At 49.5% G+C, this 14,741-nt stretch overlaps 1 protein-coding gene across 2 annotated transcripts in view; it reads left to right on the forward strand.

Annotated features, from left to right (window-relative positions):
• The window catches only part of ARSG (arylsulfatase G), a 55,944-nt gene that overhangs the window by 6,536 nt on the left and 34,667 nt on the right, over nt 1-14,741 (forward strand). Inside the window, exons 3-8 of one of the 2 annotated variants that reach the window (XM_069748687.1) lie at nt 6,271-6,458; nt 6,538-6,585; nt 6,656-6,770; nt 6,839-6,973; nt 8,127-8,302; nt 8,373-8,453. In XM_069748687.1, the coding sequence (XP_069604788.1) occupies nt 6,271-6,458; nt 6,538-6,585; nt 6,656-6,770; nt 6,839-6,973; nt 8,127-8,302; nt 8,373-8,453 (743 nt within the window). The remainder of the gene's footprint in view (nt 1-6,270; nt 6,459-6,537; nt 6,586-6,655; nt 6,771-6,838; nt 6,974-8,126; nt 8,303-8,372; nt 8,454-14,741) is intronic. The other variant, XM_069748688.1, reaches the window with a different exon arrangement.

The raw sequence follows: 14,741 nt of genomic DNA on the forward strand, positions 1-14,741 counted from the left end.
GGGGCTTGAGGGGAGCTGGGTCCTGGCACTGAAGCGGTGATGGGGCTAGAGGCGAGCTGGGTCCGGGGACTGGAGTGATGATAAGGCTGGATGGCAAGCTGGATCCAGGGACTGGAGGCGATTAGGTTTTGGACACTGGAGAAATGATGAGGCTGGAAGGGAAGCTGGGTCCAGGGATTGGAGCGGTGATGAGGCTGGAGGCTAGCTGGGTCCGTGGTCTGGAGGGATGCTAAGGCTGAATGGGAAGCTGGGTCCAGGGATTGGAGCGGTGATGAGGCTGGAGGCTAGCTGGTTCCGTGGTCTGGAGGGGTGCTAAGGCTGAATGGGAAGCTGCGTCCAGGGATTGGAGCGGTGATGATGCTGGAGGCAATCAGGTTCTGGGGACTGGACTGGAGCAATGATGGGACTTGAGGGGAGCTGGGTCCTGGGACTGGAGCGGTGATGGGCTGGAGGCAAAAGGTTCTAGAGACTGGAGCAATGATAAGGCTGGAGGCAAGCTGGGTCTGGGAAATGGAGGGGTCTTGAGGCTGGATGGGAAGCTGGGTCCGGAGACTGAAGCAATGATGAGGCTGGATGGAAAGCTGGTTCTGGCGACTGGAGGGGTGATGAGGCTGGAGGTGAGCTGGGTCCAAGGACTGGAGCAGTGATGGGGCTAGTGGCGAGCTGAGTCCGGGGATTGCAGGGGTGATGAGGCTGGATGGGAAGCTGGGTCCGAGGACTGGAGAAATAATGAGGCTGGATGGGAAGCTGGGTCCGAGGACTGGAGCAATGATGAGGCTGGAGGCTAGCTGGGTCCTGGGACTGGAGCAATGATGAGGCTGGATGGAAAGCTGGTTCTGGCGACTGGAGCAATGATGGGGCTTGAGGCGAGCTGGGTCCGGGGACTGGAGGGGTGATGAGGCTGGATGGGAAGCTGGGTCCGGGGACTGGAGGCGATCAGGTTCCGGACACTGGAGAAATGATGAGGCTGGAAAGGAAGCTGGATCTGGAGACTGGAGAAATAATTAGGCTGGATGGGAAGCTGGGTCCGGGGACTGGAGCAATGATGAGGCTGGATGGGAAGCTGGGTCCAGGGACTGGAGCAATGATGAGGCTGGAGGCGAGCTGGGTCCGGGGACTGTAGGGGTGATGAGGCTGGATGGGAAGTTGGGTCTGGGGACTGGAGCGGTGATGGGGCTGAATGGGGGAGTAGGGTCTGAAATATGAAGCCGTGCTGGGGAGCTGAATTACATAGTTACATAGATTGAAAAAAGAACTAGGTCCATAGAGTTCAGCCTTTCTCTACCAATTGTCCAGGGACTGGGGCTGGATGGGAAGCTGGGTCTGGGGGCTGGAGCTGTGATGGGGCTGGAGGCGAGCTGGGTCCGGGGACTGGAGCACTGATGGGGCTGTAGGTGAGCTGAGTCCAGGGACTGGAGCAATGATGGGGCTGGAAGCGAGCTGGGTCCACGGACTGGAGCAGTGATGGGGCTGGAAGCGAGCTGGGTCCACGGACTGGAGCAGTGATGGGGCTGGAAGCGAGCTGGGTCCACAGACTGGAGCAATGATGGGGCTGGAAGCGAGCTGGGTCCACGGACTGGAGCAGTGATGGGGCTGGAAGCGAGCTGGGTCCACGGACTGGAGCAATGATGGGGCTGGAAGCGAGCTGGGTCCACGGACTGCAGCAGTGAGGGGGCTGGAGACTGGAGCATTGATAGGGCTGGAGGCGATCAGGTTCTAGGGACTGAAGCGGTCATGGGCTAGAGACTAGAGTAGAGTAGGTCACTCTGTTCTTTTATCTTGGCTGCTGATGCTGCCCGCTGATCTTGAGAGCACACCCTGCTCCGTGCTCAGGAGTGACCACATATTCTCTTCACACACCCTGCTCCGTGATCAGGGTGACCACGTATTCTCTTCACACTCCCTGCTCCCTGCTCTGGGGTGACCACATATTCTCTTCGCACATCCTGCTCCATGCTCAGGAGTGACCACATATTCTCTTCACACACCCTGCTCCGTGATCAGGGTGACCATATATTCTCTTTGCACACCCTGCTCCGTGCTCGGGAGTGACCACATATTCTCTTCGCACATCCTGCTCCGTGCTCAGGAGTGACCACATATTCTCTTCACACACCCTGCTCCGTGATCAGGGTGACCATGTATTCTCTTCGCACACCCTGCTCCGTGATCAGGGTGACCACTTATTCTCTTCACACTCGCTGCTCCGTGCTCTGGGGTGACCACATATTCTCTTCGCACATCCTGCTCCGTGCTCAGGAGTGACCACATATTCTCTTCACACCCTGCTCCGTGATCAGGGTCACCACGTATTCTCTTCGCACACCCTGCTCCATGCTCGGGGGTGACCACATATTCTCTTCGCACACCCTGCTCCGTGCTCGGGGGTGGCCACATATTCTCTTCGTACACCCTGCTCCGTGCTCGGGGGTGGCCACATATTCTCTTCGCACACCCTGCTCCGTGCTCGGGGGTGGCCACATATTCTCTTCGCACACCCTGCTCCGTGCTCGGGGGTGGCCACATATTCTCTTCGTACACCCTGCTCCATGCTCGGGGGTGGCAACATATTCTCTTCGCAAACCTGCTCCATGCTCGGAGGTGAACACATATTTTCTTTGCAGGGGGTGACCACATATTCTCTTCGCACACCCTGCTCCGTGATCGTGGTGACCACTTATTCTCTTCGCATACCCTGCTCCGTGCTCGGGGGCGACCACATATTCTCTTCACACACCCTGCTCCGTGCTCGGGGGTGACCAAATATTCTCCCTCGCACACCCTGCTCCTTGCTCGGGGGTGACCACATATTCTCTTCGCACACCCTGCTCCATGCTCGGGGGTGATCACATATTCTCTTAGCACACCCTGCTCTGTGATCGTGGTGACCACATATTCTCTTCTCACACGCTGCTTTGTGCTCGGGGGTGACCACATATTCTCTTCACACACCCTGCTCCGTAATCGGGGTTACCACATATTCTCTTCACACACCCTGCTCCGTGCTCGTGAGTGGCCACATATTCTCTTCGCGCACCCTGCTCCGTGATCGGGGTGACCACATATTCTCTTCGCACACCCTGCTGCGTGCTCGGGGGTGACCACATATTCTCTTCGCACACCCTGCTCCGTTATTGTGGTGACCACATATTCTCTTCGCACACCCTGCTCCGTGCTCGGGGGCGACCACATATTCTCTTCGCACACCCTGCTCCGTGCTCAGGGGCGACCACATATTCTCTTCGCACACCCTGCTCCTTGCTCGGGGGTGACCACATATTCTCTTCGCACACCCTGCTCCTTGCTCGGGGGTGACCACATATTCTCTTCGGACACCCTGCTCCGTGCTCGGGGGTGACCACATATTCTCTTCGCACACCCTGCTCCGTGCTCGGGGGTGGCCACATATTTTCTTCGCAGGGGGTGACGACATATTCTCTTCACACACCCTGCTCCGTGATCGGGGTGACCACATATTCTCTTCGCACACCCTGCTCCGTACTCAGGGGCGACCACATATTCTCTTCGCACACCCTGCTCCGTGCTTGGGGGTGACTAAATATTCTCTTCACACACCCTGCTCCGTGATCGGGGTGACCACATATTCTCTTCGCACACCCTGCTCCGTGATCATGGTGACCACATATTCTCTTCGCACACCCTGCTCCGTGCACGGGGGTGACCACATATTCTCTTTGCTCACCCTGCTCCGAGCTTGGGGGTGACCACATATTCTCTTCGCAGACCCTGCTCCGTGATCGTGGGGACCACATATTCTCTTCGCACACCCTGCTCCTTGCTCGGGGGTGGCCACATATTTTCTTCGCAGGGGGTGACCACATATTATCTTCACACACCCTGCTCCGTGATCGGGGTGACCACATATTCTCTTCGCACACCCTGCTCCGTGCTCGGGGGTAACCACATATTCTCTTCGCACACCCTGCTCCGTGCTCGGGGGTGACCAAATATTCTCTTCTCACACCCTGCTCCTCGATCGAGGGTGACCACATATTCTCTACGCACACCCTGCTTCGTGCTCGGAGGTGGCCACATATTCTCTTTGCAAACCCTGCTCCGTGCTTGGGGGTGACCACATATTTTCTTCGCACATCCTGCTCCGTGCTCAGGAGTGACAACATATTCTCTTCGCACATCCTGCTCCGTGCTCAGGAGTGACCACATATTCTCTTCACACACCCTGCTCCGTGATCAGGGTGACCACGTATTCTCTTCGCACACCCTGCTCCGTGATCAGGGTGACCACGTATTCTCTTCACACTCCCTGCTCCGTGCTCTGGGGTGACCACATATTCTCTTCGTACACCCTGCTCCGTGCTCGGGGGTGGCCACATATTCTCTTCGTACACCCTGCTCCGTGCTCGGAGGTGACCACATATTTTCTTCGCAAGGGGTGACCACATATTCTCTTCACACACCCTGCTCTGTTATCGGGGTGACCACATATTCTCTTTGCGCACCCTGCTCCATGCTCGGGGGTGGCCACATATTCTCTTCGCACACCCTGCTTCGTGCTTGGGGGTGGCCACATATTCTCTTCGCAAACCTGCTCCATGCTCGGAGGTGACCACATATTTTCTTCGCAAGGGGTGACCACATATTCTCTTCACACACCCTGCTCTGTTATCGGGGTGACCACATATTCTCTTTGCGCACCCTGCTCCATGCTCGGGGGTGGCCACATATTCTCTTCGCACACCCTGCTTCGTGCTTGGGGGTGGCCACATATTCTCTTCGCAAACCCTGCTCCGTGCTCGAGGGTGACCACATATTTTCTTTGCAGGGGGTGATCACATATTCTCTTCGCACACCCTGCTCCGTTCTCGGGGGTGACCAAATATTGTCTTAGCATCTTTGCACACCCGGCTCCTTGCTCGAGGGTGACCACATATTCTCTTCGCACACCCTGCTTCGTGCTCGGGGGTGACCACATATTCTCTTCTCACACCCTGCTCCGTGCTCGGGGGTGGCCACATATTTTCTTCGCAGGGGGTGACCACATATTCTCTTCACACACCCTGCTCCGTGATCGGGGTGACCACATATTCTCTTCACACACCCTGCTCCGTGCTCGGGGGCGACCACATATTCTCTTCGCACACCCTGCTCCGTGCTTGGGGTAACCAAATATTCTCTTCTCACACCCTGCTCCTTGCTCGAGGATGACCACATATTCTCTTCGCACACCCTGCTCCATGCTCGGGGGGTGACCAAATATTCTCTTCGCACACCCTGCTCCGTGCTCGGGGGTGGCCACATATTCTCTTCGCAGACCCTACTTCGTGCTGGGGGGTGGCCACATATTCTCTTCGCAAACCCTGCTCCCTGCTTGGGGGTGACCACATATTTTCTTTGCAGGGGGTGACCACATATTCTCTTCGCACACCCTGCTCCGTGCTCGGGGGTGACCACATATTTTCTTCGCAGGGAGTGACCAAATATTCTCTTCGCACACCCTGCTCCTTGCTCGAGGGTGACCACATATTCTTTACGCACACCCTGCTCCATGCTCGGGGGTGGCCACATATTCTCTTTGCACACCTTGCTCCATGCTCGGCGGTGACCAAATATTGTCTTTGCATCTTTGCACACCCTGCTCCGTGCTCAGGGTAACCAAATATTCTCTTCGCACACCCTGCTCCTGGCTCGAGGGTGACCACATATTCTCTTCGCACACCCTGCTCCGTGCTCAGGGGTGACCACATATTCTCTTCGCAAACCTTGCTTCGTGCTCGGGAGTGACCACATATTTTCTTTGCAAGGGGTGACCACATATTCTCTTCACACACCCTGCTCCTTGCTCGAGGGTGACCACATATTCTCTTCACGCACCCTGCTCCATGCTCGGGGGTGAGCAAATATTCTCTTCGCACACCCTGCTCCTTGTTCGGGGGCGACCACATATTCTCTTCGCACACCCTGCTCTGTGCTCGGGGGCACCACATATTCTCTTCACACACCCTGCTCCTTGCTCGGGGGTGACCACATATTCTCTTCGCACACCCTGCTCCGTGCTCGGGGGTGACCACATGTTCTCTTTGCACACCTTGCTCCGTGCTCGAGGGTGGCCACATATTCTCTTCGCACACCCTGCTCCGTGCTTGGGGGTGGCCACATATTCTCTTTGCACACCCTGCTCCGTGCGTGGGGGTGACCACATAATATTCTCTTCACACTTCTTTTCTGCTGGTCACTGGGTCCAGGCCTGGAAGTGACGGTTCCCGCCTGCTTCTTCCTTTTGTCTTGTAGGCTTACTGATTTCCACTCTGCAGCCTCCACATGTTCCCCATCCCGAGCGTCGCTGCTTACTGGAAGATTAGGTATCCGTAACGGGGTCACGCACAACTTTGCAACCACATCAGTGGGGGGCCTTCCCATCAATGAAACCACTCTGGCCGAGGCTTTAAAACCATGTGGCTACATGACTGGCCTTATAGGTATGTCACCTCGTCAGGCCAGATGTAACGTTAGGACTACTATCATCTCCATCAGTCTGCTCTCATTTCTTCCTTACAGGTAAATGGCACCTGGGCCACCATGGAAGTTTTCACCCCAATAGACGTGGTGAGTGGCCGGCTACTAGAAGACTGGAGAACTGGCGAGGGGCCTGATTCCTTTGCGCTTCTCGTTTCAGGTTTTGATTATTACTATGGCATTCCTTATAGCAATGACATGGGCTGCACCGACTCCCCAGGATATGACCTCCCTGCATGTGAACCCTGCCCCCAGCGTGCCAGTGACCCGCACCGGTAATCACACGGTCATCCAAACACCCCCGATGTTTGTGCAGTATCACCCTTTACTTTCCTGTCTCCAGGCTGGACGGAGGATGCTCTACAAAGCTGGCCCTGCCCCTGATGGAGAACGCGGCCATCCTGGAGCAGCCACTCAACCTAAGCAGCTTGTCCGCACGATACTCCTACCAGGCGGTGACCTTCATGATGAATGCCAGGTTAGAAATGGCTGTCAGTCTGTGTCCTCCTCAGAGCCCAAACCTCACATCTTCCACTCCGTCTCCGGGAATCATTGCCAGCACAGGGGGAAAGTGACCCTGAATCTCCCAATGTGAGCTGGACGATTCCTCACCCATCACTGCGCAATATCCGTCCTGTCACCGGTACGTCAGCAGGGTGGTCCATCACTGGGGGGCATTACATCCCTCCGCAGTGAGTGACCGTCAGTAGGTGCCCATAGACTGGAGTACAAGCCATGTTGTGCTGCCCCGGTACATGTCAACAGGGTGGTCTATCACTGGGGGGCATTACATCCATCTGCAGTGAGTGACCTTCAGTAGGTGCCCATAGACTGGAGTACAAGCCATGTCGTGCTGCCATCAGTACATGTCAGCAGGGTGGTCCATCACTGGTGGGCATTACATCTATCCGCAGTGAGTGACAGTCAGTAGCCATGTCGTGCTGCCCCCGGTACATGTCAGCAGGGTTGTCCATCACTGAGTGGCAGTAGTATGGGGGGCATTACATCATTCTGCAGTGAGTGACAGTAAGTAGATGCCCATAGTCTGGAGTACAAAGCCATGTCGTGCAGCCATCTGTACATGTCAGCAGGGTTGTCCATCACTGAGTGGCAGTAGTATGTGGGGCATTACATCATTCTGCAGTGAGTGACAGTCAGTAGATGCCCATAGTCTGGAGTACAAAGCCATGTCGTGCTGCCATCAGTACATGTCAGCAGGGTGGTCCATCACTGGTGGGCATTACATTCCTCCGCAGTGAGTGACAGTCAGTAGCCATGTCTTGCTGCCCCCGGTACATGTCAGCAGGGTGGTCCATCACTGAGTGGCAGTAGTATGGGGGGCATTACATCATTCTGCAGTGAGTGACAGTCAGTAGATGCCAATAGTCTGGAGTACAAAGCCATGTCGTTCTGCCCCAGTACATGTCAGCAGGGTGGTCCATCACTGGCATAGGATCCCTCCGCAGTGAGTGACAGTACGCATGCCATGCTGCCCCCTCGGCCACCCTGTGTGGTGTAATTCAGTGCACCCGTCTCGTTCTGCCTGGTGCCTGGAGAATTTACAGACCTCCGCTCCAGTTCCCACTACAGCAGTATGGCGGCTCACTATGACCTCTGCTTGTCTCCTTCAGGCGTGCGGGGCGCCCATTCTTTCTCTATGTGGCTCTGGCACACATGCATGTGCCGCTATCACCTGCCCATGTGAGCCCTGAACGTGGACCCTATGAGGAGAGTCTGCGGGAGATGGACCAGCTGGTGGGCAATATTAGGGCCTGCAGTGATGGGAACACCCTCATCTGGTTTACCGGTACGCTCTCGCTGACACTTGGGCACGGCACTGGTGCACCCTGACTCCATGTCACACGCTTTTGCTGCAGGCGATAATGGACCTTGGGCTCAGAAATGCCATCTGTCAGGAAGTGTGGGGCCGTTTCTGGGAAAGTGGCAGACAATGCAAGGTAATTATTATTATTAATCTTTAAAGCATCATTAATTGCAGGGAGATGAACAAAAGGTTAGATGCACACTACATACATACACATACTGCATACATACACAACAATACGTTACTACATATACACCTCATACATACTACATAGATGCATAAATACTACATACAGGCGGCATACATACACACAATACATAAATACTACATACACACTACATACTACATAGATGCATACATACACAACAGTACATTACTACATATACAACTCATAGATACTACGTAGATGCATAAATACTACATACAAGCTGCATACACACTGTCACGGATCCCTTCTCCGTGGTGTCACTTATTCGTCACGTGCCTGCTCTCACACGTGACTTGGGGTTGTGCCTGCAAGGGTTAATCTATCTCCCCACTCTCAGCCCAGCATTCAACCTCTGTCCTATGCTGTAATGGGAGCATAAATCGCACACCGACCCAGGCCACACACCCGCTCATACGCGCTGCCACCACTCATCGAATACACGGGCGATGAGTCCCGGACCAATAATAATACTAATAAAAATATGTCTATCACTCATAAGGCTCACACACCTTTAGGCTATGGATTCTTTTAGAACATTCAAGGTTCAACTTGTTAAAGTTTTATACTTTAATAACAAAAAGTTCAATGCTGACATTAAGAAAAAGGTATAAAAATATGATAATAAAAAGACATACAACTTATGCAAAACAGTGTCAAAATAAACAGAAGAAAACTTACAGAAATGATCTAACTGGTAGTTGCTTTCTGCTCCCTGAGGGAAGGAAGAATGTAGATTGGATCACATCAGCTTCTCAGGCTGCCCTCATCATGTGAACACAATTCTCTGTCTGCAGCCTAAATTTATAACTTTGGTCTGAGGTCAGGTTTCTAGACCAGACCCTCAGGCCAATATCATAACTACTGCCTGTTTGATTGGGCCACGGCCGCGCCCCCAATGAATATATTATTTTCTCTTGTGGAAAGGCTCTCAGGGATAGATTCCCTCAGGCAGCAATTTAGCATCTCCCCTCCAAGACCCCAGAGGTGCCAAATGTTGCTTTTCTTCTCGGCTCTAGCTAGACCTCCTGGTGTGATATGGAGACAGAATTTCTACTAGTCCCATGGAAGTACCTATTAACACCCAGGTGCGACTTGACTTCAGGACAGAAGTTACATTATCACTAGTCACACATATAACCCTAGACATATGTCACTACACACTTATAGATATATATATTTATATATATTTCACCACACACACTACATACATACTACATGGATACATACACATACTGCATACATACACAACAGTACATTACTACATATGCACCTCATACATACTACATAGATGCATAAATACTACATACAGGCTGCATACATACACACAGTACATAAATACTACATACACACTACATACATACTACATAGATACATAAATACTACATACAGGCTGCATACATACACACAGTACATAAATACTATATACACACTACATACACATACTGCATACATACATAACAGTACGTTACTACATATACAACTCATACATACTACATAGATGCATAAATGCTACATACAGGCTGCATACATACACAGTACATAAATACTACATACACACTACATACATACTACATAGATACATAAATACTACATACAGGCTGCATACATACACAACAGTACATTACTATATATACATGTGGCAGCGGATAAAAGCTACCACATGGAATGGTCACTTCCCTTGAGAAAGCGGTCGATTAGGGACGCGAAACGCGCGTCGGGGGGCTTTTGCTATACACCTAGCCCAGGACTCGCCTACCCCGATCTGTGGTAAGTGTCTGCCGACCCTCCCTATAACTACGAATGCCCCGTTGTGGGGATGCATATACTGGGGGTTTTTATTTTTAGCGGCAGGCATACTTTCCAATGCCTTTACATTTCTCTGCACATGCACTTTATAATCAATTGTACTGTTAGGCAGTAACAGACTAGGGATTGTGTGGGGTCCTGGTTACCCTGGTGTGTTATCCTTGCATATGTATCAGTTTATGTTTGTCTTTCATATATATGTGGATTATATTATCGGAATTTTCAATAAACTTTGATATACTTTTTACATACCTAGTACAACTCTTATTTTTCTCCTGTTAAGCATATTATGTTGAGTGGGTATATTTTCTTTTTGTGCTCTTAAGGCTAACTTTAGCCCTCTCTGCTGACTGGAATATGTCAGTGAGGTTTTTGTGGCTATAGATGCATAAATGCTACATACAGGCTGCATACATACACACAGTACATAAATACTACATACACACTACATACATACTACATAGATACATAAATACTACATACAGGCTGCATACATACACAACAGTACATTACTATGTACATGTGGCAGCGGATAAAAACTACCACATGGAATGGTGTTTTGTCCCTCATCTGTTGGATCCATAGAACTTATCCCAGGATTATTTCTGTCTTTTCCCTGGCGTCGGATTACCAGGTGGCGTCGCTGGATCTGTTCTCTTCTTGGTGTGGACTCACTGTGGACTCTAAGAGACGCTATTGATATTTTCCGTTCTATGTTCCCTGTCTCAATAAATCCCATTGGATTGATCATCGGCCTGGTGTCCCTTCATGCTCTGTCGAACACCCAGTCACACATAAATACTACATACATACACAACAGTACATAAATACTACATACACACACACATGCTTACACACAGTACATACATGCTACATACGTAAATAAATGCATACACTCAGTACATTAATACTACATACATGCATACACATAGTACATAAATAGTACATACAGTGGGTACAGAAAGTATTTAGAACCCTTTTAAATATTTAACTCTTTCATTGTAGCCGTTCGGTAAATTAAAAAAAAATCATTTTTTTCACATTAATGTACACTCTGCACCCCATCTTGACTAAAAAAAAGTAGACATTTTGGCAAATTTAATAAAAAATAAATAACTGAAATATCCCATAGTCATAAGTCTTCAGCCCCTTTGCTCAGACCCTCATATGTAAGTCACCTGCTGTCCATATCCTTGTGATCCCCCTTGAGATGGTTCTACTCCTTCATTGGAGGCCAGCTGTGTGTAATTACACTGATAGGACTTGATTTATAAAGGCACACACACCTGTCTATATAAGACCTCACACCTCACAGTGTATGTCAGACCAAATGAGGATCATGAGGTCAAAGGAACTGGCCAAGGAGCTCAGAGACAGAATTATTATTATTTATTTATATAGCACCATTAATTCCATGGTGCTGTACACGAGAAGAGGTTACATCAAAATACAGATATCGCTTACAGAAAACAAACTAACAATGACAGACTGAATTGTGGAAAAGCACAGATCTGACCAAGGTTACAACAGAATTCCTGCAGTACTCAAGGTTCCTAAGAGCACAGTGGCCTCCATAATCCTTAAATGGAAGAAGTTTGGGACCACCAGAAGTCTTCCTAGACCTGGCCGTCCAGCCAAACTGACCAATCGTGGGCGAAGAGCCTTGCTGAGAGAGGTAAAGAAGAACCCCAAGATCACTGTGCCTGAGCTCCAGAGATGCGGTAGGGAAATGTGGGAAAGTTCCACAAAGTCAACTATCACTGCAGCCCTCCACCAGTCAGGCCTTTATGGCAAAGTGGACTGACGGAAGTCTTTTCTCAGTGCAAGACATATGAAAGCCCGCATAGTTTGCTAAAAAAAACATATGAAGGACTCCCAGACTATGAGAAAAAAATTCTCTGGTCTGATGAGATGAAGATAGACATTTTTGCTGATTTAATGCTAAGCGGTATGTGTGGAGAAAACCAGGCACTGCTAATCACCTGCCTAATACAATCCCTACAGTGAAACATGGTGGTGGCAGCATCATGCTATGGGGGTGTTTTTCAGCTTCAGGGACAGGACGACTGATTGTCATTGAAGGAAACATGAATGCGGCCAAGTACAGAGATATCCTGGATGAAAACCTCTTCCAGAGTGCTCTGGACCTCAGACTAGGCCGAAGGTTCACCTTCCAATAAGACAATGACCCTATCTGTAAACGATATCTATAACTATGTACATTACCCCTTTCTCATGTACAGCACCATGGAATTAATGGTGCTATATAAATAAAAAATAATAATAATAAAGTACAGAGCTAAAATAACAAAGGAGTGGCTTCAGAACAAGTCTGTGACCATTTTTGACTGGCCCAGCTAGAGCCCTGACCTAAACCCAATTGAGCATCTCTGGAGAGACCTGAAAATGGCTGTCCACCAACGTTCAGCATCCATCCTGATGGAACTGGAAAGGATCTGCAAGGAAGAATGGCCGAGGATCCCCAAATCCAGGTGTGAAAAACTTGTTCCATCATTACCAAGAAGACTCATAAAATGGTAGAGCTGGAAGGAATCTCCTGGGTCTTCTGGTCCAACCCCCTGCTCAAAGCAGGATTCACTAAATCATCCCAGACTGATGTCTGTCCAGCCTCTGTTTGAAGACTTCAATTGAAGGAGAGCTCGCCACCTTTCATGGCAGCCTGTTCCACTCATTGATCACCCTCACTGTCAAAAACATAGTAACATAGTTAGTAAGGCCGAAAAAAGACATTTGTCCATCCAGTTCAGCCTATATTCCATCATAATAAATACCCAGATCTACGTCCTTCTACAGAACCTAATAATTGTATGATACAATATTGTTCTGCTCCAGGAAGACATCCAGGCCTCTCTTGAACCCCTCGACTGAGTTCGCCATCACCACCTCCTCAGGCAAGCAATTCCAGATTCTCACTGCCCTAACAGTAAAGAATCCTCTTCTATGTTGGTGGAAAAACCTTCTCTCCTCCAGACGCAAAGAATGCCCCCTTGTGCCCGTCACCTTCCTTGGTATAAACAGATCCTCAGCGAGATATTTGTATTGTCCCCTTATATACTTATACATGGTTATTAGATCGCCCCTCAGTCGTCTTTTTTCTAGACTAAATAATCCTAATTTCGCTAATCTATCTGGGTATTGTAGTTCTCCCATCCCCTTTATTAATTTTGTTGCCCTCCTTTGTACTCTCTCTAGTTCCATTATATCCTTCCTGAGCACCGGTGCCCAAAACTGGACACAGTACTCCATGTGCGGTCTAACTAGGGATTTGTACAGAGTTTTTTTACAGAAAAAGTTTTTTCTAATATCTAATCTGTCTCCTCCCCTTCAGTTTCATCCCATTGCTTCTAGTCTTTCCTTGTGCAAATGAGAATAAAGATGATCCTTCTACAATGTGACAGCCGTTGAAATATTTGTAGACAGCTATTAAGTCTTCTCTCTGTCTTCTTTTTTGCAAGCTAAGCATTCCCAAATCCTGTAACCGTTCCTCATAGGACATGGTTTGCAGACCGGTCACTATTCTCGTCGCTCTTCTCTGAACTTGCTCCAGTTTGTCTTTTTTAAAATGTGGTGCCCAAAATATGAGGTCTGACCTGGAGGAGTAGAGGGCACTAATGACTTCACGTGATCTTGACTGTATGCTTCTGTTAATACATCCCAGAATTGCATTTGCCCTTTTTTTTGCTGCTGCATCACACTGTTGACTCATGTTCAGTCTGTGATCTATTAGTATACCCAAGTCTTTTTCACATGTGCTGTTGCTTAGCCCTATGCCTCCCATTCTGTATATGGTTTTTTTCATTTTTAATGCCCAAACGTAGTACTTTGCATTTTTCCCTGTTAAAAATCATTCTGTTAGTTGCTGCCCACCGCTTGAGTTTGTCTTTTTGAATCCTCTCTCTCTTCTCTAGTATTAGCTATTCCTCCTAGCTTTGTGTCATGATGTTGAACAATACAGGGCCCAGGACAGAGCCCTGTGGTACCCACTTGACATTCTTCCAATTGGATGTGCAGCCATTTACGACCACTATTTGGGTCCGATCACTAAGCCAGGTATGAATCTACCCAACAGTTGCCTTGTCCATTCCATACTTAGTCATTTTTTCAATAAGAACTGCGTGAGATACTTTGTCAAATGCTTTGCTGAAGTCAAGATATACTAATAATCTTTTTTTATAATAATAATCTTTATTTTTATATAGCGCTAAGATATTCCGCAGCGCTTTACAGATTGCACACATTATCATTACTGTCCCTGATGGGGCTCACAATCTAAATTCCCAGGAATTCCCAGGAAAGCACAGCGCCGGGGACAGACAGCGGAAGGTCAGTATGTAGTGTTTGTTTTTTTTAACTTTTACGCTGGTAACCAGGGTAAACATCGGGTTA

The sequence above is a fragment of the Ranitomeya imitator genome, chromosome 2 (assembly GCF_032444005.1).
Source record: "Ranitomeya imitator isolate aRanImi1 chromosome 2, aRanImi1.pri, whole genome shotgun sequence".
In the NCBI taxonomy this organism is placed as follows: domain Eukaryota; kingdom Metazoa; phylum Chordata; class Amphibia; order Anura; family Dendrobatidae; genus Ranitomeya; species Ranitomeya imitator.